This window comes from Labeo rohita, chromosome 16, assembly GCF_022985175.1.
Source record: "Labeo rohita strain BAU-BD-2019 chromosome 16, IGBB_LRoh.1.0, whole genome shotgun sequence".
Classification (NCBI taxonomy): Eukaryota; Metazoa; Chordata; class Actinopteri; order Cypriniformes; family Cyprinidae; genus Labeo; species Labeo rohita.
In genome coordinates this window covers 9220540-9245435 of record NC_066884.1, presented here as the reverse complement: position 1 = coordinate 9245435, position 24896 = coordinate 9220540, and the positions used below count along the sequence as shown (strand labels likewise).

At 36.7% G+C, this 24896-nt stretch overlaps 3 protein-coding genes across 5 annotated transcripts in view; 2 read left to right on the top strand and 1 right to left on the bottom strand.

Moving 5' to 3' along the window:
- Window positions 1-24065, bottom strand: part of ndufaf6 (NADH:ubiquinone oxidoreductase complex assembly factor 6) — a 61372-nt gene extending 37307 nt beyond the window's left edge. Inside the window, exons 1-2 of the mRNA XM_051130417.1 lie at window positions 23982-24065; window positions 22022-22147 (exon numbers count right to left, since the gene is read on the bottom strand). The gene's annotated coding sequence lies outside the window, so the exon portion shown is untranslated. The remainder of the gene's footprint in view (window positions 1-22021; window positions 22148-23981) is intronic.
- tp53inp1 (tumor protein p53 inducible nuclear protein 1) lies at window positions 821-9484 on the top strand. The gene is made up of 4 exons (XM_051130419.1): window positions 821-1050; window positions 2740-3063; window positions 5773-6124; window positions 7415-9484. Exons 2-4 carry the CDS (start codon window positions 2940-2942, stop codon window positions 7665-7667), a joined length of 729 nt encoding a protein of 242 aa, XP_050986376.1. The 5' UTR covers window positions 821-1050; window positions 2740-2939; the 3' UTR covers window positions 7668-9484.
- ccne2 (cyclin E2) lies at window positions 12024-18714 on the top strand. Of its 3 annotated transcripts, none has more exons than XM_051130407.1 (11): window positions 12024-12081; window positions 13961-13999; window positions 14100-14175; window positions 14256-14309; window positions 14874-15022; window positions 15325-15460; window positions 15548-15694; window positions 15815-16045; window positions 16127-16238; window positions 17350-17507; window positions 17599-18714. In XM_051130407.1, exons 2-11 carry the CDS (start codon window positions 13986-13988, stop codon window positions 17704-17706), a joined length of 1185 nt encoding a protein of 394 aa, XP_050986364.1. In that variant the 5' UTR covers window positions 12024-12081; window positions 13961-13985; the 3' UTR covers window positions 17707-18714. The 3 variants fall into 3 exon arrangements, with proteins under 3 accessions (XP_050986364.1, XP_050986366.1, XP_050986363.1); XM_051130409.1 differs by lacking the exon at window positions 12024-12081 and adding an exon at window positions 12997-13036 and having other exon boundaries at window positions 14259-14309; XM_051130406.1 differs by lacking the exon at window positions 12024-12081 and adding an exon at window positions 12997-13036.
- Window positions 24066-24896: the final 831 nt, after the last annotated feature.

Genomic DNA, 24896 nt, shown 5'->3' with positions numbered 1-24896 from the left:
TACATTTTTCTTATTTTATCTAATATAATATTTTTTTTTCATTTAGTACTGCCCTTCAGAAGCTACAGAAGATACTTGCATACTTACCCTGGTCTTCAAATTGAAAAAGTTTTCACCCCCGTCTCTTAATGCATCGTTTTTCCCTCTGAAGCATCAGTGTGCATTGGAACCTTCTGTAATAGTTGCATATGAATCATGTTATTTTCTAATAAAAATCAAATATATATTTTATGTCCATTTATTTATTTGGTAAGTAAATAAGTTAATTTTTATGACGCCTCATGGTTTGTGATGACTGACTGACTGACTGTACATAATCTCATGCTGCTTTCTTTTAACAGTTTGTTTAGTTGAGTTGGATGAAAACGGTCTAAGGTACAAATTAACATAGTTAAAAGATTTTAGAGCCATCAGAATGTTTTAGTACTGTCTGGTTAAAGATAAACTTCTTGAAACAACTCCAGTCATTTCAGTTATGCAATGTGTGTAGATTCTTGCAAGTGATTTATGTTAGTAGTTCTGTCGTCAGTAAAGTCTTGCACAGTCGATAATGATTCAGAAGTTAAAAAGACAATATGTAAGGCTCATCGAACCATTCTATGTTTAAAACATATTTAAAAATTTTTTTACAACCCAACAAATACTGGGTGACACTCCTTAACATGGAGTGCTTTGCCCGGTCTTGCCTTTCCCGGGATGAGGTCACGTGCGTTAGTGACAGTCAGTCATAGTGAGAAACGCCATTTCATTGGCTGAGGGGGTTCTGGTAAGCCCCGCCCATAGGCTGTCCTCAAATACGTAACGACCGATCAGCTGTTAATTTTCCACAACAATAACAAAGGGAGCAGTTGAGACCTCGGAGAAGAAACGAAAAAAGAACCGACTGCGAAGCTCCGAACTAAAGGGTCCACAAACTTTTAATTTCTTCTGGGAAGAATTGTATTTATATATTTTTATATATCACACGGCAGTCTACCTCAAACACTTGAAGTGATCTGTTTTTGTTCTTGAAGTCAGCCCTCTTCCTGTTTACATTACTTTTTGCCGCAGGTGAGTTAAAACCTCTTTGTTGTTGATCGATCGTCATTCTGCATTAACACTTCATAAAAACGTCCTGGACTACTGAAATACTAAGAATGTATTATAGAAACATATACTCAATACAGATTGTAATGAGAAAAGCAACATTTTGGTCGAACATACAAATGTTAAAAATGCATTTAAATATGTCGACATCCTGTATAGCACAACCTGTCAAAGCCTGCAGGCGATATATGTTCATTGTTTGTTTCTGCATTGTGAGCATGTTCGGATTTTAAGGATTAAGCTTTGTTCAGCAGATCTAGTCGAAGCGTTAGGGTTCGAGGTCCGCCCAGTCGGTCGGTGTAGGGTTACACTCATCCCTCCCCCGGCCAGGCTCTGTGTGCGGGTCGATAAACTATTATGACAAGCGAATACAGCATTCGTATGTTTGCACCTGTACGGTTATGAGTGTATGAGAGTGTAATAAACACTAATATTATTTTACAGTTATGATACCTTAAGTGTAAGGTATGTCATTTGGCTGCGTTCCATGTACAGTATATCAGCTTTGATGTTGTTTTTCTGTGCGTCCATATTAAATGTCGTTTGCATTTTTATCCATTATGGATCAAAACAATATCTCTGAATGAATACTGAAATATGTGCAGTGTTCAGTTTTAGGCCTACCAAAATATATATATACTGAACATTACCTGCCTCTATAGGATAGTGTTACGTAATATTACGTTAAAATAACTGCTGTAAAGAACTGCTTAAAGCAGACTAAGATGGTTTGCTGGATTTGACAAGTTTTATACTTTGCATTTATTTTTTCCGCATTTGATGCCAGTTCTGAGTTTTTTTTTCTGTTTGTACTCCACATTTACATTTTTGTTCAATTTCAATTTAGTGTTAACATCTTGATGTATCATCTTAATTTAAAATGATTGTTTTTTTTTAGAGCATCCCATTTTTATTTTTTTTATTTTTTGAGACTTTTGCGTGAGTCTTCTAACTGCTGTTCTTTCGAGGAATGTGTATCTAGTGATCTATATAATGAAAACCAAGTTCTCAGTATATTTAATTTATATCTCGTTAGCTATAAATAGTGGCCTCTCAGCAATACAGTTTTCCTCTGGGTTGCTGACACAAAGGCCATCCCAGTCCTGCTTATCTCTGCTTGTCAGTCTATAATCCTCTTTTTGGGGGTTCTGAAGGGTGCTTATTATATGTATGTGACCCCATAATAGCCCCCAACCCCCTAAACACACAAACAAAGAGTGCTGCCATGGCTATATGAGCAGGTGGAAGCGAGTATGAATTGGTTGGCTTGTTTTAATGATGTAGTGGGGTGAAGAACAGCTTGTAGTCCTTCACTTCACAGCTGTCTCTCTTTGTTGTCACAAGCAAAACAACGGATAAAGGTACCTTCATGAGTCACAGTCCTGAAGGACGCTGGGTGTATCTGTCCAAAGATCAGTTTTCATAGGCATCAGCTTCGTGTGAAGAGGACAGGCAGTATCTTTGACAGCAGAGACACTTTAGACTGCTTTGTTTTGGCTGGTCTGTTCTCAGGAATATCCCTCTTTATTTTATGGGCTGTAATTTATGGCTAATCGCAACAGAGCGTGACAGAACCAGGAAATGTCCTGTACCTGAAGGCTTGTTGTGTACATTTTCATTAACAACACGGTTATCTTCTTGCTTGTCCACCAGGGCCTGTTTTTGCACAATCAACAAAGAGCTATGGCTGAACTTCATCAGGTGTTCCTCGGCTGAGAAGTAGTAACTAATGCACTTCAGCAACTTTACCAAGATCTCAGTGAGCGGCTCCCGCAGCTGATGACCAAAGAGCCTGGCCCTCGCCCACTCCCAGCAGGACTATCCAGCCTCACGCCTCTGCCCCGGACAACATCATGTTCCAGAGGTTCACCAGCATCTTGTTTGGAGACTCCCTGGAGGAGGGCAGTGGATGTCCTGTGGATCCAGACTTCAACGAGAAGGAGGAGGACGACGAGTGGATTCTGGTCGATTATCTAGGTGAGAGATCTTTTTTGCATTTCCTGTTTTTGATTAGCGCAATTAAATATGGATCTTGTGTAAGAGTGTCTCCCAAAATGCAGAAATGAGCAAGCAGTTCGTATCATAAGAATTGAGGGTGGTGAAGTCTTAGCCTTTCAGGTCAACATGAAATTAAACTTCCAATTGTCTATTTACAATGTCTTCAGAATCTTTAATCATAATGTATTTGTCCTTCCACTGAACCTTTTTTCTTTTTTTGATGTTGAACCATCCATGAAATAATGTTGAAGTCTGCATGAAATTAAAATGAAGTATCCCGTTTTACTCTCAAATGTGACAAAGCCAGTCTTAAGGAGCATGGGTGTATTTGCAGCAGTAGCCAAAAATACATTGTATGGGTCAAAATTATCAATTTTTCTTTTATGCCAACAATCATTAGGATATTAAGTAAAAATCATGTTACATGAAGATATTTTTCCTATATTATTATTATCCTATAATATTATTTCCTAACGTAAATATATCAAAACTTAATTTTTATTTAGTAATATGCATTGCTTAGAACTTCATTTGGACAACTTAAGAGGCGATTTTCCCAATATTTTGAGTTTTTTGCACCCTCAGATTACAGATTTTCTCATATCTTGGCCGAAAGCTTGTTTATTGATGATAAATCTCAATGTCAAACAGTTGACTGGTTTTGTGGTCCAGGGTCACAAATATGTCACATAATGGACATTAAAGGGGTTGCAAACTACAGAATTCTGCTCATTTTCCCCCCAGATCAACACAGACTGGTTATGCAAACGTCCTCTTATTCATGAGACGACCCTAGATCACCTCAGTTGAAAATGACTACATGGTCTACAGGAGCCATATTACAGATTCTCTGACCCCTGGCACAGACGCGGTGCCCTCATTAACATGATGCCTCTCATAAGCTACCAGCCCAAATACAGAACTTCTCATATTGTGTATGTGTGTGAATATTTCAGGTGCAAGGCAATCTGCATGCTCAGTTTCCTTTTTTAGGACAGGGGGAGACAGATATGTTTATGGGCAATGACGCTTTTAGTCTGTGAGACAAAAGTGTCTATGGAGGGGTCTACGATAAAAATAGGACAGATTAAGTTACCGTTTATGCACATAAAGTGAGCCGGCCTTGAACACGGAACGATTACAAACATCAATCGTAGCCTGAAGGCCTGAGGTGGACAGGGAGGGAATGGAGATTGAAAACATTTCTCGTTTCATATCCATATAGCTTGATGGAAGTAATTGAGTGTTTTCCCATCATGGTCAGGATTAAAGGTTAACTGGCCTTTCAGGAACATGGAAGAGTGGCGTAAGAGGGTTAAAACCCTTCTTAACCAGCAGCTGAGAGTATGCTTGATGTCATCTGGGAGAGTGCTGCAAGGCTGCAGATAAACAAGGTGTGGCTCTGTGAAAAGGAAGTTTTGTGTGCTATAACATCACGTTATGGGTGTGGGACTCTCTGATCACTAGTTGGTCTTGTTACATTTAGTGTAAATACAAGGTGTTATCACTGTAACTTTAAATTTGTCACATGAGCTTCATGTGAAGGCCATCAAGTTTCTGCAGTGTTTGTTTTTCACCTTAAGTATAGGAGAAGTGAAGGATTGTTCGATTATACTGCCCTCTAGAGGCCACTATATGTGTAGCGTTCCAAAAGCCTGCTGTTTACACCATTTTTGGTCACCTGCCAGGAGGCACGAAGAGTACAAATAGAAGTGAAGAGTGAGCAAAATATTTACTCTCTCAGTTTCGGTCTAAACATACCAGTTGTTTTTGCGATAGAACTGCTGATACTTTAATTACACAGATGCATAGTGTTGAGATGTTTTCAAAATTATCCAGTGATGAAATATGGTTTCTCAGCATTCCAAGTTATATTCTATACTCTGCATATGACTTGGATGAAATATAGTACTTCTTTTTCATGTGCCGTCACCATCGTTTTTTCTTGCTTATGAAGCAAGTTTGAAGTTTTACCCAGATAAACGTCATAATAAGGAAGAAGAACTATCACAGTTTCCGTTTCATGCTGAATTTTGCGTTTCATGAATTGTGTGAAGAGTGCAAAACAGTGACTTTTAAATGTTGCAGACAGAAGTTTGTTCAAATCCAGCCCTGATGGCACAAGTACATCACAGAGGCGCCTATTTTACATCTTCATTTACATCTGCAAGACGTATTTTTGATCAGATGTCAAATAGACGTCTATTAAATGTCTAAGATGTTTATGATTTAGAATGAATGTAAAACTGACATCTTGCAGACATCTGTCAGATGTTTGTGCACAGCAGATGTTTTCCATATCAAGTGATCTTTGACAGACTTCTTGCATACGTATGTTTAGACGTCCTGGAGTGAACTGTCCCTGAAAGCATGCATACATCATGGAGACATCTATTTGATGTGTGCATTTACATCTACAAGGCATATTTTTTAGAGTGTTTGCTCATCTGCAATACATCTGTAGGTCATTTCCTATCAGATGTCAAAAAGACGTCTATTAGATGTCTCTTAAGATGTTTATGATTTAGAATGTATGTAAAACTGACATCTTACAGACATCTGTCAGATGTTTGTACACAGCAAATGCTTTTTTAACAGACATCTTGCAGACATATGTGTGCTATCTGTGTTTAAAAGAAGACTTCCATTTTATTGTAGTAACATCCTCTTTGCTCTCTGCTCCTGTAGCGAAGGCCTGCTCCAGCGCGTGTGAAGACGATCTGGTGGAGGTGTGCTCTGACGACGTCCCTCCCTTGGACCCTCCCGTGCGCTGTTCCTCCTGCTCATCTCTGGATTCAGCGGCAGACACTGACGCTGAGGACGGCAACTTCTTACGTCTAGAGGCGACCTGTGGGCTGGAAGAGAGCTGGTTCATCACCCCTCCGCCTTGTTTCATGGCTGGAGGCAGAGCTCCAGTCCTGCTGGAGACCAGTCCTCTGGAGAACCTACTGATCGAGCATCCCAGCATGTCCGTGTACGCCGTTCACAGCCGTCGTCAACGACCTGCCAAAGATGGCACCCGTGAGCCATCGATTTTAAGGTAAGGGGCAGATTGAGGTTTTTGTTTGTAAGGGATGAAGTACATCTGGACGGTTATCAGAATTAAACCCGACAGGGGTTTGTTTAAAGGGATATTTCACCCAAAAATTCATGTTGTTACAAACCTGTAAGAACTTTGTTCATCTTCAGAATACAAGTTAAGATATTTTGTAGTCCAAGAGCTTTCTCTGCATAGACAGCAACGCATCTACCAGAAAGTCCCAGAAAGGTAGTAAGGACATCGTTAAAATAGTCCATGTGACATCAGTGTTTCAACCTTAATTTTATGAAGCTAAGAAAATACTATTTGTGTGCGAAGAAAACAAAAATATTTACTTTATTAAAATTTAAATTAAGGTTGAACCACAGATCTCACTTGGACTGTTTTAATGTTGTCCTTATTACCTTTCTGGGCCTTGAAGGTGGTGGTACCATTGCTGTCTATGGAGGCTCACAAAGCTCTCGTATTTCATCAAAAACATCTTAATTTGTGTTCCAAAGACGAACAAAGTCTTACGTGTCTGGAATGACATGAGGGCGAGTAATTAATGACAGAATTTTCATTTTTGGGTGAACTATCCCTTTAATTATACACTCTCCGAAAAAAACTACAATAATATTTACATTTCGGGAAAAGTAAGGTAGAAAGATGTACCTTTTAGCTTTTGAATTTAAGCAAACCAACACAGCGACAGCTTTGTACCATTTTTGAAAGCATATCACCCTGAAGGGGTTTATTTTGCGATAACTATCTGGATATACATGATCTTGCTTATTACATGGCTTCTTGCCACAGAAATAAATAAATGGTCACAAAATATTGAGTTAAAGCCAAGACCTTACTGAGCCAAAACAAATATTTTTAGGGGTAATTTACAATCATACAGTTTATTACATGGCTTTTCACCAAATTATGTGGACATGAAATATTGATTTAAATTGGAACCGTTTTAAAATCATACCTGTTTGTGTTATTAATATGGACGTAACAATATCACAATGTTTTATGTTAGAATAAGAAGTTTAAATATATTTTAAAACTACAGTTTTGCCCAAAAGACCTATCGTTTCATGTCATCATGTGACCATGATAATATAGAGACAGATTTGCTATCGCAGTACAGTTATTAATGCATTACAATGTACAAAACGGTGATCCTCGAAACCACCAGACCTCAGAATGTTGCGTCTGAACAATCCGAATCAAACATTTCAGAGATCCATGTACTGTAATAATGTTATATAATTATCTGAAATATTTGAATCTCACAGATTCTGTTTGGCTTTGCAGATCTGATGTTCAGCGCAGGCCCAGTCACCCCTCTGGCTGCTACACAGCCGCTCTGGTCGCTGCTCACGCCGGGTTTCTGGAGCAGACCAAGAACGGCCGCTTGGCCCAGCGCATCCGTGACAACGTGGAGCGCCAGCAGCTGTCCCGCAACGCCCTCCGCCGCCTTAACCTGCTGCGCGATGGCGGAGCCAGACAGGCCAAAGCCACCGGAGGCTACGTTCACCAGCCGGGACAGAGGCAGTACAACTACTGAGACGGTCCCCACTGCACTCCCCGCCCCGTCCTCCCCTGCACGCCACCTACTTCCACACTGGGAGAATTGGTCTTTCGCCAGAAGGAACGGAGTCCTTTAGAATCAATGCCATAGGTCACTTTACTTCACGGCAGGTTCCGCTCGACCTGATTGTGTCTGCATCATGTTTCCTTTATAAGCTCCATCTGACAGGTTCTGTTTTGTGTTACGTGTCATGAAGGTTGAATAACCAAGTGTTTTGTTATTGTGAGCACGATGTTGTAGTGCTCTGTTTGAGCATGTGTAGGCAGCTTGGCACTTTCAATGCCTTTAACTTGTCTTTGCTTTTTTTTTTTTTTTTTTTGTTTTTTTTTAAAGCCATACTAAATTCAATCACATCAGTGATGAAATCATCAGCAGCACTTTTGTGGTAAGGAAGGAACCTGCCTGTGATTCTTTAGATCAGTGCTTTCCTCCTCTTTGTTTGTTTTTTTTTTTTTTTTCTCTTTAAAATATACTGGGTTTATTATCACTAAAAGCCTTGTTTCCATAGTAGATTTCAAAATATGTAAAATATATTTAAAAAACTTCCAAAATATTTTCAAAAGAAAAAAATATTAAATATATTACATATCAGTATGAAGTTGATAAGAGTGTATGTTATCTGCGTAGATATGTATGTAAGCAGTTTTTCCTATTTTTAGTGACTGATGTATGACTGTGTATAGTGCTAATTTTCCAACAGGTGAAAAAGAAACAAAAAAAAGACATCAAGTGTTGTAATGGTAATTTTCATGTTTGCTCTATATCTGCAGTACATGTCTCAGGGTCATCACTGTTCACCTTTGCTCTTTGCTAAAAATGCAGATTACTTGCAGACGGTAAATTGTCTCTGTACATACTGGAGAACCTCTAACTTTGTGTAAACTTGTGGAAATATTTGTAATTGATGTAACGTGTGAATGAAAGCTTGCTCCTCCGAGGACTGTGAAAACAAACTCTCTCTCTTAATTGACTGTTAAAACCTTTGACGATGGAGTGAAACTGTTAGCATTTTTTTAAATTTTTTTTTTTTTTTTTTTTTTTTTTAAGTTCTCTCAATGTAGTGACTTTGTGTGTTAAATGCCTTCTTCATGTTTTGACTAGTTACACTTTGTATTGCTGAGCGAAATATTTAAAGTAGCAACGAACTTCAAAGTCTTCGTAGGTTACGTTTGTTACTCTTTATTCCTTTATCGCGCGCGACCTGGTGTTGTAAATTTCCGGTGACACTGCCAAGGTAAATGTCTCCCCTAAATGAATGAAAGTAAAGCTGACGTTCGATCGAATGCATATTATGTGCATGAGCAACTCAAGGAAAACACCTACAGCTTCTTCTTTTGCTTGCCAGTCTGTGTTGAGCAGTATATTCAGACTTTTTTTCTCTGTGGACGAAGGGAATGGAAAGGGACGTAAGGTTCTCTTTATATTCCTCGAGTAATACTGGAGAGGCCCTCTTTTTCCCTATGTCAGTAGACGCCTGATATTTGGTATTCATAACAGGGATTTCATTTTGCCTTGAATTGCATTTGGGGATCATGTGCCTTCCAGGTGAACAGTATGACAATGCATCCGTGAAGAACTTGAAATTTGTCCAAAGGGACACAAACAAATGTAATTTTACTATGCACAGAGGATTACCTTGTCTCTGTGAGCCACTTGCTCTGTCAACTTTTACACAAAATGTAGCAAATGTTTTTTGTGTTCAATGTGTGAAGAAAATTCTCTGTGGCATTGCAAGTTTTAGACTATGCTTTGGTTGATTTTTTTTTTTTTTTTTTTTTTTTTTTTTTTTTTTTTTTAGTTTACTGGAATAATACAGCACTTTGCCAAAAGTGTAGGGTTTTAGCATTATTTAGCATTGTTTATTTATCTTTTTCTTGAACTGATATGTTTTGGATACATGTCATACACAGACTGTTTTATATGAGTAGTATAATTTGCAAATAAATTGTTCATTTAATATGTCTCAAAACCAACTATTTGTCATCATGTATACTCCCTTCTCAATAAATGTTTTAATACAAATGAAGTTTTTTGCTTTTTCTTTTAGTTAATCGAAATGTTAAAATACACTAACAGTCAAAAGTTTTTGAATAGTATGATTTTTAATGTCTCTTCTGCTCACCAAGTCTGCATTTATTTGATCCACAGTACAGCAAAAATAGTAAAATACTGAAATATTTTTATTATGTAAAATAACTGTTTTCTATTTGAATATATTTTAAAAAGTAATTTATTCCTGTGATTTCAAAGCTGAATTTTTAGCATCATTACTCCAGTCACATGATCCTCCAGAAATCATTCTAATATTCTGATTTGCTCCTCAAAAAAAAAAAAAAAAAAAAAAAAAAAAAAAAAAAAAAGGAGAAACAATATTATATACTGATAATAATAACAATAATAAATGTTTCTTGAACAGCAACAGCATATTAGAATGATTTCTGAAGGATCATGTAACACTGAAGACTGGAGTAATGATGCTGAAATTTTAGCTTTGATCAAAGGAATAAATTACATTTAAAAATTTATTCAAACAGAAAGCTGTTATTTTACATAGTAAAAATATTTCACAAGATTACTGCTTTGGTGTATTTTGGATCAAACAGATGCAGGCATAGTGAGCAGAAGAGACTTCTTTAAAAAACATTAAATATCTTACCGTTCAAAAACTTTTGACTGGTAGTGTATAATGACATGAGTCTAACAGACTAGGTAGGTGTTTGCATGTTTTGGCATCATGTGTAAGTTATACTGTAACTTAATCACCTTGCCAAATTATAATGAAAGGTTTCCACTCAGAAGAACCCATACCAACTTGTAACCCAACCTAACTAATCTCTAAAGAATCCCAAGCCATGATTACTGCAAGCCTATTATTCATGTGGGTATTAACTCTAATGAAGTAGATTTCTAACCGTACCACTTTAATCATGCCTTTCTCGTTCTTCTTCTTGACGCACAGGTGTTTTTTGGGGTTACATGCTGACAGGGTCCAAAATGCCTAAAATCTTTTACACACTCAGTTAAAAACGGCAGTGTAGTGAATTTATGCGTTCTGTGTTATCTAACATTTGATATTTTATTATACTGATTCCTAATCCTCTAGTGCCTAGTCTCTCAGCATACGATGGCAGTCAAAAGTTTTTGAACAGTAAGATTTTTTGTTTTTTTAAAAAAGCATTTAAAAAAAGCCTGCATTTATTTGATCCCAAGTACAGCAAAAACAGTAACATTTTGATATATTTTCACTATTTAAAATAACTTTTTTATTTGAATACATTTTAAAATGTAATTTATTCCTGTGATCAAAGCTAAATTTTCAGCATCATTACTCTAGTCTTCAGTATCACATGATCCTTCAGAAATCATTCTAACATGCTGATTTGCTGTTCAAGAAACATGTATTATTATTATTATTAATTATCATCATCAATATTTAAAACAGTTGAGTACATTTTTTTCAGGATTCTTTGATGAATAGAAAGATGCAAAGATCAGCATTTATCTGAAATAAAAAGCTTTTGTAACATTAAAATTAAATTAAAATTAATACTTTTATTTAGCAAGGATACTTTAAATTGATCAAAAGTGATGATAAAGACATTTATAATGCTACAAAATTTCTATGTCAGATAAATGCTGTTCTTTTTAACTTTCTATTCATCAAAGAAATGGAAAAAAAATCTACTCAGCTGTTTTCAACATGTTTTTTGAGCAGCAAATCAGAATATTAGAATGATTTCTGAAGGATCATGTGACTGGAGTAATGATGCTAAAAATTCAGCTTTGAAATCAAAGGAATAAATTACATTTTAAAATATATTCAAATAGAAAACAGTTATTTTAAATAGCAAAAATATCAGATAAATGCAGACTTGGCGAGCAGATGAGACTTTAAAATAAAAATTAAAAATCTTACTGTTTAAGAACTTTTGACTGGTAGTGTGTAATACCTTGGCTTTGATTGTCGACTAAAATCAGATCTGAAAATGTAAATAAAAATATACCATATTCACTTTTTGTTATGTCTTCTGGATTTTTTTGGTAACTGCTTAAGTACTTTATGTATATGTTATGCCCTCGCAAATTAAAATGCACTTGATAATAAATTATTAATATTTTTGTAGCGTTTGTACTGGGTAAACTGTTTGGTGAAGTCCTGTCGATGAGTCCTTCAGGCTTTTCAGAGCTTTGCTTTGTAAATGTTAATGAAAAACAGAATATTGGTTATCTTTGCATTTGGAAGACATGTAGTACGTTGAAGAGAAGTTTTATACGTTTATTTACATGTTGTACGTAGCAACACGTTCGTTCACCCCGGATGTGACGTATTGTAACATACACAAAAGGTTGAGCGGGATTACTGTTTGAAGAATTCGCGCCGCTTTCACAAGTATTCTTTAGTATTTTTTTTTTTTTAAAGGTTAAAGAAGTGTAATATTGCTTCTTTGTGTTTTTCACTACATCAGCTGTCGCGTCGATCTAGTACGGACAAAATGGACTGTCTTTTCCCTTGTTTCTCTTGTCGTGTATTTAAACGCGGTAAAATGTATGTTAATGTAATCATGTAGTTTTTGTCTTCATGCTTATATCAATATAACAGTATAAGCAATGCCATTAGGACATACAAACTCCATGTCACAAAAATTGTCCATGATTATGACAGAATCCAGATCATTTCTTTAAGAACAACAGAAAAACGCTTTTGGCTGATACATTTACATCTACGATCTAGAAATGCAACTACTATTATGATAGGATTCATGGAAAACATAATTTTCAATACGCTTTTCATTGCCTGTCAGAATAAGAATCCGCTCACAGGTTTGTTTACAAGAGCACGTTGTTTCTCGTAGAATAACGACGATTGGTCAGACCGATTTAAATCCCCGCCCACTAACAGCTGTCAAACTAGGAAGCGTCTCCTTAGAGTCAAAAACTCTTAATAATTTCGTACAAATGCGAGATTTAACATACAGACATACTCGCATATGATGCATTAGGTCCTCGAGCCCCGGATTCGTTTAACCGGGAAAGCAGGAAAGCGCGTTTTTTTACATATTTAAACCAAAGGTCGACGCGGCCAAAAGAAAGTCTATAAACCACATACATTCTTGTCAGTTTCTCACAAACTATCAGAGTTATCGTTTCTAATTTCATGCAGGTGGTTTGAACTATTATACATTAGGTTGTCTGGTCATTTTTAGCTCCAAAACACCATGTTCTATATAGTTTTTCGTGTTGTTTTTAAAGGCTGAAAAGAGCGCCACGCATGCGCAGTAGTCGCGAACCGCTGGACTATATAATGCTTGGCGCCATTCATTTATTCATTCGCACTGAACACTGCGGTAAGGATGGTTACTTTAGTCTTCTTTCACTTATAATCTTTGTAGTTTTAATTTGACTTCGTTGAAATCGTGTTGTAATTAGGTTTTAGCAGGAATATCGCTGTTGTTTTATGTCGCTTTTGCTTTAAAACGGAAGTTTGTGCCTTTTAACTAACGTTAGTCCTCCACGACTAGAGACGAACATCTCGTCGGGACTCCTAAAAGCAGCTGTTTTTAGCTGGATTATTTAGGCAGAAAGTGGAATTAATGTTTTTAGACGTATCTCATAGGCAAAAGTTTAATGTAATGTCGACCTCAGAGGGGGGATGTTCCTAAAAGTTAGCCGTCTCTGCTAGGCGCCAGATTAGATCCTTGTATGTACGTGGACGTGCATTTGTAAACTCTTCAGAAATGGGGAAAATAACTGATTTTGCGAAAAATGTTGTGGGGTTTTCACACACCAAGGAGTTACCTGAAGAGTATTTTCGGTTAAACTGGTGTTTAATGCGCTTTAAATACATCTTAGATGGGTTTTTGTGGGGGCAGCTGTAGTCTCCCGCTTCATGTAAATTGGCGCGGACTGTCCTTTCATAAACCTACAAAACTGGATCATGTATTTCTGGTTTTAGTAATAACATTAGATGATCATACTGCTGTTTGTGTAGACTTTGCATTCACTCTTAATGCCTTTCGGCTTTAAAAGATTTTTAATTCGTATGAATTATAAAAATTCGTTCGAGATTTCTGGTCATGTATGTAACTACTCTCTGGTCGAATGGCTGAAGCTTAAGTGTTTATCGTTAAGCCTTTATATCGCATTTTTTTATTTCTTTTATAAATACGTTTTAGGTATGTAATTACTTCATTATTTTCAGTTTAGCTTAGAATAAGTGCTGGTTAATTACAGTGGAAGTTAACTTAACGTTGTATGTTTCTGTTTCACAGGAGAAAAGCACCATTTGTTTAGAAAATGTCAAGACGCAGGTAAGAATTAATCGTTTGACTTAATAATTTTGTTTGTCGAATGTTTTACTTATCTAATCCTAAAAACACAGTACTTATTTCTTTATAACTTGTGTTTTAGTACTCGTAATACATTACAAGAAAGAAATGAAAATGCACCAGAACAAAACAAACCGCAGAGGAAAAGAAAAGGCGAGGTGAGATATTACGATTATTTTCCATTATTATCTTTACAATATACGCAAGTATTTTAATATTATATTCATTTTGTTTTCAGCAGTGCAATAGAAGAGTCCCGTCAGCAGCTAAGAAACAACATTATGAAATTCAGGTGAGCTAATTTGTATTATTATGTATATTTGCACGTTATTCGTTAATTGTAAGCGGCTACAAGAGCCAGACTAACTGTGTTGAGTTTGAAATGCCTGTAAAGCAATAAATAGTTAGTTTTTCACTAGCAATCTGTTTATTATGCAGTAGTTCGGTCATGCGCAATAATGGTGTCACTAGGTTAATCAGCGCGCCGTGACGTCACGTCCAGAACCTCCCGCGTTTATTTCCTTTATTCAGCAGCCCGCTGAAAAAATCTTTTATTATTTAATATCATAACTGAAAAAAAAAGTTTACTTTTTTAAATATGACCTTTATGTATTCTTAACGTTTTCTTTTGCAGCTGCTGTATTAAGTTCAAAAACATGTTATTTGATGCCTAAAAGGATATTCCTTTGCAGAAATACTGAATATAAACTATACATAATATACCCTTTACAATATTTTATGAATAATAAAGTAAAGGAGACACTATGCTGTTCTTACTCATGCCTTATATAATTTTACTTGGTTAAGTCATATTCAAAAAATCTAAATTGTAACACCATATGATTTCTCTTTCTAGAACCGGTGTTTTGAAGGTGATAGTAGTCCCAGTGTCTTAATCGAGACTCCTCAGAAGGAGGTTAATCAGGAGACCGGTAATCTTTCTGGTTTCAAGCGATTCAGATTCAAGAACCTCTTTGTGAAGCCGTCTCCGCTGCCATGCCTCAGGTAAGACATGATCACAGCATCTCATGCTTTGAAAAGTGAAAGTAAATGCTAATAAATCACACCATTTTACACATAATACTCAGTGAAAGAATACACTTAACAACATTACCTTTTTGTTCCTTTTTGTTTCAACTTGGCTTGATTTACTGCAACCACTTCAAACACTTCCTGAGTTATGTAATGTTAGTTTTAGAAGATTTTTATCATCAGTATTTTGCAATATGCAAAATACTAATTCATCTGTGAACTTTTTTGTTGAATGTTTAAAATAATTCAGTACTAATTTGCTGTTGTTCTGTCAGTTGGGCCAGTTCGGATGACGTATGGATAAAGATGCTGAACAAGGAGCTGAAGTATGTACATGACAAGGGCTTCATCCAGCAACATCCATCTCTGCAGCCCAAAATGAGGTCCATTCTGCTAGATTGGCTCATGGAGGCATGTATTTTTCTCACAGTTATAAAGGGTTTTTGATCTCATCATCTGCTTGTTTGTGTGTTTCACGTGTTATTAAATTCTGTGCAGGTCAGTGAAGTTTATACCCTCCACCGGGAGACATTTTACTTGGCTCAGGACATCTTTGATCGCTTCATGCTCACTCAAAAAGACACTGGCAAAGATCAGCTGCAGCTCATCGGCATAACGTCACTCTTCATAGCCTCAAAGATAGAGGTACTTAAACGTTGTCATCAGCTTGAATCTGGATAATTTTCTGTAAATTTTGTCAGTCATCTAAAAACACCTCAGAACTTCACTGTACCAGTTTTCTCATACCGTATCTCTGTTTGACAGGAGATTTACCCACCAAAGCTCCAGGAGTTTGCTTATGTGACGGACGGGGCCTGCAATGAAGAGGAGATTCTTGCTAAAGAGCTTGTGATATTAAAGGCGTTAAAGTGGGAGCTCTGTCCGGAGACCGTCATCTCATGGTTGAAGCTCTACTCCCAAGTGGATTCTTTGAAGGACGACGCTAATTTCCTCATTCCTCAGTTCTCGCAGGAAACCTACATCCAAATCACACAGGTGAGACTTGAGCTCCTTTGAAGTAAACCTGTATATAGTTGTTTTGTTATGCCTCCTCTGACTCTCGAATCCTCTCTGCAGTTGTTGGATCTTTGCATTTTGGACATTAATTGTTTGGATTACCAGTATGGAGTCCTCGCTGCTGCTGCGTTTTGTCACTTTACTTCTTTCGAAGCGGTCCATAAAGTATCAGGTGAGCTTTCTGATCTTGGATCACCATTTTAGGATTTTCTTGGATCACCATTTTAGGATTCTTCAGCTCTTAAAAAGGTCTTTATAAGTCTCAATACACCTTTCTACAAATTAATGCCGTAAAAGGTCTTAAATTGGAGCGGAAAGTCTTAAATGGCAATAAATGTTGCATGCACTGCAAAGAATGAAAGTCTTCCTCAGTTTTCCAGTTCGAATATCTAAACATCCTTAAATCAGGATAAATTTGAGAACTTGAGATGCAAAATGAATGCTCCTTTTCTGAGAAACTGAACAACATGTAGTTTCTGCTTCAAACAAGAACGTATCTCTGTCAATGGGGACTGAAAACTTGTTTTGCCATTTGAATTAAGTGTATTTTTCTGACTCTATCAGCAGATTTATTCTGATTTTAATTGTAAAACTCGGTGCTTTTTAGCAGTTTTACAGACTTTCAGTCATTTTTCTTTTCAGGGTCAATTTTTAAAAAAAAAATATTTATACTTTTGCAGTAGAAAACAAGACAAATCATTTTTGCAATGTGATCAGTTGCAACACAGTTGTGAGCTCCCAAGACATGTACATTTAGAGATCATGTGTGATGTGTTTAAATTGAGGTCTCATAATCTGAAAGCTAAATAAATTTGGCAGAGATACAACTATTTGGAAAATCTGGAATCTGAGGGTGATATAAAAAAATATTGATAAAATCAACTTTAAAGTGGTCCAATTGAAGTTCTTAGCAATGCATATTACTAATCAAATTAAGCTTTGAGATATTTATGGTAGGAAATGTACAAAATGTGTTCATGGAATATGATCTTTACTTAATATCCTACTGATTTTTGGCAAAGAAAAAAAAAAATAGATCATTTTGTCCTATATTTTTGGCTATTGCTACAAATATACCTATGCTACTTGAGACTGGTTTTGTGGTCCAGGGTCACATATTACTCTGTTGTGTTCACTTTAAATTATTACTTATATTTTCCTTAATTGGTCTTAAAAATATTACATTTTACTTCAAATAATCTGCAGAAACCTGTTTTTTGTGCTTAGGTTGTTGCATCAGTTTGTTGATTTGTGCTAAGTATTTTCTTTTTCTTCCCCACTAGGGCTCACTTGGGACAGCATATCAAGCTGTGTGCGGTGGATGAACCCATTTGCACGAGCGGTACGTGAATGGCCCAGACCACAGCTGAAGGACTTTAAAAAGGTGACGGCAGAAGGCCGACACAACATACAGACCCATGTGGACTACCTGGCCATGCTGGTGAGTTCTCATTTTCATTGTCTTCACGATCAGGTTTATTTAAAGATTTAGCAAGTTTTAACACATCCTTGTTTTATGTGTGTGTTTTCAGAGTGAAGCGCATGATCGGCAGCAGGACAGTTTGGACCGGATGTCTCCATTGGCTGTCGCCGGAATACTGACCCCTCCTAAAAGCACTGAGAAGCCTGCTAATGCCTGATGGGTTTGAGGAGAACCTGCTTTAGCTAGTCTTCATTCAATACCATCACAGCCTAGAGATGTGAGAGACCTTTCATACCAACACATCCAGAGACTTACAGTTGTGCATGGTATCTTTTTTGGAAGGTCTGTAGGAAACGAATCCAGGCTGAGATGCTGCAGCACACAAATCTTCAGATGTTGTGTGAAATTGAGGGAGAACCTAAGTTTGGTTTCCCAAAGCAGTATTTGAAGCACTCAAAAGTGCCTTCCATCGTAGAATGGATTGTTATCCATTTTCTGAAGCTACATAAGAAATGTTAACGATCTCAGACTGAACCTGCTTAAGAGCTTCTGGCCATGTTGCCAGTTCAGAGGTCTGCACAGATGCTGCTGCTGCTTCGTGGATCAAATGTTACCGTTTTATGTTATGTAAATACAATTTAATTTTATTGTGTGTGCGTGTGATGTGAAATGTATGTTTTGAATTTTGCAGTTGATGTAGTCTGATACCAACCCAGTGGTGCTAACTATTAACTGCTCGTTTTACAGGACGACCCTGTAGAACCAGCTAAATCAGTTATTGGCTTATTTTTATAAACATTCAGATCCTACATCATTCCCTTGTTTTAATTCTCATGCGACGGAAGATATTCCTGTAAGACTTGACTGTTTTCACCCCTCAGAAGTGGGTTTACCAAACTGAATTTAAGCAAACTGCGTATTTATTTCATTTAGATAGATTTGTCATTGTAATATTTGAATTGCAATTTTGTTCCTCAATGCCAAAGGCATATTTAATAATTTGAGGTGCTTGCTATTTATGAATTTAATGCCTTTTGTTTGTAGCATAGCTTGATATTAATTTTGACCTGGGTTTGAGCCAGTCATGTTAGCTTCATTGTTGATTTAAAAACAGTGTAAAAATGTACTATGAATTGTACATAAGATGTATATGTGTACATATAAAAATTTCAAGACTCTGTAATGTCTGATTTCCAATGTGAAGTTATTAAAAAGTGAAATGAGAGTCATGTTTGAGTTTATTTTTAGCATGGTCAAAGTCATTTTTTCCAGTCTGTCACATGGTCCTTCGGAAATCATTCTAATATGCTGATTTGATGCTCTAAATGCAGTAATCAATGTTAAAAACTAGTGCTGCTTAATATGTTTGTAGAAACTGATTTTTCCAGTATTCTTTAAACAAAGTTCAAATTAGACATATTTTACATATAATTTAAAATGCACCAACAGTACTGCCTGGTCTAAAGTGAAGTCATTGTCACTCCCTTATTGCCTCTATAGCATGTGAGTATGATGGGGGAGGCTGTGATGTACCTTTTGGTGGAGTGACAAAAGAAAAGCATTAGACCTAACAAATCTGAATTGCAAATTGTCCTAATGAGGGTGTTGGGGTGTCGTTACGTCTGAGTCTCCCAAAAAAGTTGTTGCTGTCCTCACCTCCAGATAAACTGAGAGAGGAAAGACGATAAAGACAAACACCTTTTGATATACAACGTGTGGAGCGTCTTTGACAGGAAACTTTCACAGCTGCTCAACGCTGAGTATTTGCAGAAGCCGCTGGCTATTATTAGAGCTCAATTCTTTGATAAAGAGTTTGTTTTCTGATCATTAAAGTTGGAGAATGGTCTCTTGCCATTTTGTTACATGTTGAAAATGGCTCCTCAAGCAGAGGGTGTATGTGTTTATGCAATGGTCAGCTGTTCTGTATGTGGAGGTGTCTGCCAGACATGTGGCTGGCGCTGAAGACATGGACTCTCCTCACAATGCTTTTGTTGTGCGAGTTATTGTGTAGATCTGGGAACGAGCGTCCCCTCCCTAGTGGGCTTCCTACCCCTGAACTCCCAACCCCCTGCAAGAACCTCCAAGACAAAGAACCCACTCCAAACTACACATGCTTTTACTTTTAATGATGTGTCCCACATACCACTGCATTATGATGGTTGGAGACAGATGGAAGTAACATATAAAAAAAGTGTGTGTGTGTGTGTATAATATATATTGGCCATTCTACAGAATTGGTTCAAATACAAGGTTGGAAACATCTTGAAAAACAATGTGTCTCTTTCCACAAATTTTGTATGTATGTAAATTGTATAATATCCAAGGTACACATTTTTAGTAACTGTGTAGTTAATTCTCATGTTGTATTTTCAGAACGTTTTGGAATATTTTTCCTCTACCCATATCTGTCACAGAAACAGTAATATATCATTTAAAAGGACTTACTTTTTAAGGACTTTTTCAGAGGTACTTTAACAATATTTCAAGTATGGTTTGTGAGATTTGTTCTATTTTGAATCCAATCTTTCTTTGAAAAATGCATAAAGTTGATCATACTGATTTCAAAGTTAAGGAATCATTAGTTTGAATATACACTGAACCAAACATTATCATAACATCTTAGCTGATAATTCTGTATACTTTGCTTTTGACTAAATATCTCATATTTTGGTCATAACTGCACAATTTTTGTTAGTGACAGTAATGCTTTGGGAGTGACCACATCACATTACAGAATTTTAACTTGCATACTAAAACACCACTAAAATAATAAAAAAAAAAATTCCCCAAATATGAGGATTATGTGTTACCTTATGTCAATGATGACATGTTTTAGTTGTGACTGTTCCAGTAGTAAAATTTTACATACTTTTGGGCCCAGTTGAAAGATGCTAGTCAGCACATGGTTAGCAAGCACAGTTCTGAACAGTCACACACACACACAAAAACTAGATTTTATGGAACACCACCCAAAAGAATGATGTCAAAACTGAAACTTTACCAAGTGTTTCGGTTGTGACTGTTTCGTTAGTAACAATTTTAGATACTTTTGGGCCCACCTCAAACATGCTAGTCAGCACATGGTTAGCTAGAACTGTTCTGAACAGTTGACACACATAAAAACTAAATGTTATGGAATAACTCACAAAAAAGTGTGCTTAATTGCAGTAAAAAGGTGTTTGGTAGTGATGATCATTAAACACAGACTTTCAAACTTTAGATCACATTTACCCCAAAATAATGAGACTTTGTAGCTATGAGAAAGAGGGACACATATAGATCATAAATATAGGGGTGTAATTAAAAATCAGTCTCAGCCAATGGACTAAAGCATACACTGTTTCAGTAGTAAAATAAAAATGTGACAAAGAAAATATTATTTTTTTAACTGTACTTTTTAAAAGAATATTATTTCCATAAGTTGAAATTTAGAGTTTAGGGTTCAGGACAGCCATCTGCCAATTGAAAGTACCTAATAAACTAACTAATATTCAAAATATTAGTGGGTTTCATCTTAGTAAACATCTAAGATTTGAAAACTTAAGCACATTATATCTATCTACATATATATCTATCTATATATATATATATATATATATACACATATATACATATATATATATATATATATATATGCACACGCATATACATAGACATAAACAGGCTGTGTCTGTGTGGTCACAATAATGACTATGAGACAGCTGATAGAAACATCTTGCATTTTATATGTACAAAAAGCCAAATAATTGCTACATAAAAGGGACCAACCTAGCATAGCCAGGAATCACAGTGTAGGTAGGCCTAGTCTAAAATCCATCTGTTATCAAAATAGGCAAACACAACTGCACCTGCTTGCACACACCCACATTTGTTTATTTGTAGCAATAGCCAAAAATACATTGTATGGGTCAAAATTATTGTTTTTTCTCTTATGGCAAAATCATTAAGAAATTAAGTAAAGATCATGTTCCATGAAGATATTTTGAAAAATTCCTACTGTAAATGTATGAAAACTTAATTTTTGATTAGTCATATACAGTGTTAAGAACATTATTTGAAGAACTTTAAAGGCAATTTTCTCAATATTTTGATTTTTTTGCACCCTCAGATTCCTGATTTTTAAATAGTTGTATCTCGGCCAAATATTGTCCTATCCTAACAAACTATACATCAATGAAAAGCTTATTTGCTTTCATATGATGTATAAACCTCAATTATGAAAAAATGACCCTTATGACTGGTTTTGTGATTCAGGGTCACATTTAATCAGAGCATAAACTTGTATGCCATCCTATGCAGTGTTAAAAACATAACAATAAGAACAGCATTAGCACGGCGGCCACACCACACACACACATCCACATCTGACAGATCACACCATCATCAAATCAGCATGACAGCAGTAGATAGTACAGTGGGCAGTTTGTAAAAACAATGCTTGGTCATAATCTGGCTCAGCGGCCACATAAACCACATGAAATAAACAACAATGACTAGGCAGATACATAATAGGAAACTGTAGATTGGCTTACTTTTGATGATTGTGACAGGAGACGACAGAGCTTAGAGTTGAACACTGCAATGATTTCCAACAAAGTCCAGGGATTTTCGGGCAGGTGTGTTCATGTAGATGTTTTCCAGGGCCAGTGTGAATAAATCTAGAATTAAATTCAAAGAGACAAGATCTAGTCTACGCATGACCTGACGTTTTATTCACATCCAAAACGAGGCGATGTGAACATTATGGAGCGCTAAACACTTTCATGCAGTATACGTATTTATTCATACTCGACGCCAGAAAGCGTTCTCATGTAGAAAGTCCAAAACGTACTCATGGACCCCGCTGAAAAAAAACAACTAAAGCCAGCCTAAGCTGGTTGGCTGGTCTTAGCTGGATTAAGCTGGAAGTAGCTGGTTTTAGCTGGTTGTTCCAGCTGGTCTCCCAGCCTGACCAACTATGGAAGTGGCCAAAACCCCTCTAAAACCAGCCTGCTGACCGGTCACAGCTATGGCTTATGGGTATGCGCACATCAATATTGCATCAATAATATTGTGTTTTCACAACGCGTCATCAATCGGCCATACTGGTGGCACTGAATGTAAACAATGCATGAAATGGAATGAAACTAGCATATTTTGATGATTATTGCTGCTGAAAATGGTCAATTATTGTCATGTTTTGGGCTGTACTAATTGGTCGGACCAGGAGAAACAATTGGAGTACTATAGACTCCCAAAACTTATAACAAATTAAGGAGAAGAGTGCAAAAAAACGGTCTGAGGAACAAAGGCCTTTGTGGTTGGCCAAACTGAACCAGGACTTCCAGGGCAAGAATCTTGACAACACTCGTGTTTGTTTATATCATTTCCGGTCAAGCAGGTGAAATATTAGGCTATTATCAGGCTAATATAATAATTAATACTGCTAATACATATTTTTACCACCTATTAACTTTAGTTTGTCAAAATATTGCACCCTTTCCTGCTTAATAAGTCCTTCTCTATATGATTTAGCAGCTTCCACACGTTTTCCCTGTGGTTTAGACAGCATAAAGTAGCAGAACAACATATTCAATCCATGCCGTTGTTTATATCGGAGTATTGCCAATATGGCCGCACATCCGGGTAATCCGGATAACCAAACCGTGACGCAAGTGCAAACCCTTTATAATGCATTTACTGTATTTGCACTATTATAAAGGGTAGGTTTAAGGTAGACGTAGATGTAGATGTTAATAATTTAATTTATTGTTACTTTCCAGCTGTATCCCTTATTGCCACAACCGTGGCAACCGCAGTTGAATTTTTTTTTATAACTCATCCTAAATTATATAAAGCCTTAAAGTTCTGCATAATTTAGGGCGTGGCCACTTGAGTGACAGGTGGATTGCCCTGCTGTCACCACTGTCGCGCTAGGCGGGCGTGGTTTCAGCAACCAGCTCCACCCACGTCCCGCCTCTTTGCCCATTTTCGATTATCCTGGAGTGACGTGCAGTGACGCGATTCCAAGAAGGCGACGGCCGACTCCCGCCCACTAAGAGCTTCAAAAATGCTCTTCAGAAACCTACGGGTGACGTCACGGACACTACATCCATATTTTTTACAGTCTATGGTCTGGCTTCGGATCTCATCAGTCTCCAGCTATTTTTAGGTCTACAGCTCGTTTTGCTGCTTTATATTGCACATTAATGTATTTTATCATATTAATCTAACGTGTTATCTTAATTATGAACACACTGGTTTGTAGCGTAATCAGTTGTACCGTTTACTGCACATTGTTATTTTTATTTCCCTGTAGCGGCTAATGATTCACTCATTAGGCTACCTTGTAAAGCAACTGACTGGATCTGGATGGGACTGAGTAGCTACGCCACACCCACTAAAGTGATTTGTGTAGCTCCAAAATAAAAAAACAAAGCAGGAGAAACACAGACGAATACATGCGATAGACAAAGAAGGAGAAGATAGGAAATTAAAAGAAATGAGACTGACCTGTGTGGCAGGCAGCTGCCAAAAACAGTCACTATCCGGTCAACTGATCACACAAGCTTCATACTGACCTACACAGCTGCTGACAATGATAAGTAGATGAGTCTGATAGGAGCAGAACAGAAGCGTGTCAACAATAAAACAAAGATTGATATAATAATTTATGGCTCTTAATAGTCATCCTCTACCAGATCTAGTTTGATTGAATGTATGAGAGCAAACCATACAGTCAGGGAGTTAAAAAATAGTCTGAAAACTCATGTAAAAGATAATATAAAGGACGTAAATGATCAAGAAACTAGAGATAAAGAGGCAAATAATACTGCAGAGAAACACAAACAAGCTGTGATTACTTTCAGTCACCGCTGGGTGGCGGTAAAACAACACAAGAAAATGTAGGATGTGGAACCACACGACGAGAAAATAACCACACTCTCACGATTGTTCAAGGAAAACATTTCATTTATTAAAATTCATATACAAAAAGGAAAATGTTAAGTCCCTAGAAAAAGTATTTCTCTATGTACATTATTTACATGGTACAACGAGCAGCACAGGTCTGTGATGGGCTGACAGGAACATTTCAAGTCAACTATTATAAACCATTATGGCAGTGACCTCATGTTCTTGTTAGTTTCTAAGAGGCATGAAATAACATTGTCTGGACCTTTTCAGAAAAAAGATCAATGGCCATGTGTCTTCAACTTAATTGATGTCTGTATAGGTTTTGCTGAGCATTATTAGAGGACTATCCTAACTGAAAAACCAATCTTATGGCTCATTGTTTTTTTACAAAAAGCAACCTGCAAATTTGATCAGACTAGCATTTGTTTTCACAATAAAAATAGAACTATACAGATCCTTTGTAAGTATATTGCAATTTACAATATCCATACGCTTTTTAATGATTGTATCTGC

What these genes read in the sequence shown, in the direction of transcription:
- tp53inp1 (XM_051130419.1), top strand. Translation starts at nt 2,940, where the DNA reads ATGTTCCAGAGGTTCACCAGCATCTTGTTTGGAGACTCCCTGGAGGAG. An exon ending in GATTCTGGTCGATTATCTAG is followed by an intron (nt 3,064 to 5,772) that starts GTGAGAGATCTT and finishes CTGCTCCTGTAG; the next exon opens with CGAAGGCCTGCTCCAGCGCG. An exon ending in CGTGAGCCATCGATTTTAAG is followed by an intron (nt 6,125 to 7,414) that starts GTAAGGGGCAGA and finishes TTGGCTTTGCAG; the next exon opens with ATCTGATGTTCAGCGCAGGC.
- ccne2 (XM_051130407.1), top strand. An exon ending in TCTCCGCTGCCATGCCTCAG is followed by an intron (nt 15,023 to 15,324) that starts GTAAGACATGAT and finishes TTGTTCTGTCAG; the next exon opens with TTGGGCCAGTTCGGATGACG. An exon ending in TGGACTACCTGGCCATGCTG is followed by an intron (nt 17,508 to 17,598) that starts GTGAGTTCTCAT and finishes GTGTGTTTTCAG; the next exon opens with AGTGAAGCGCATGATCGGCA.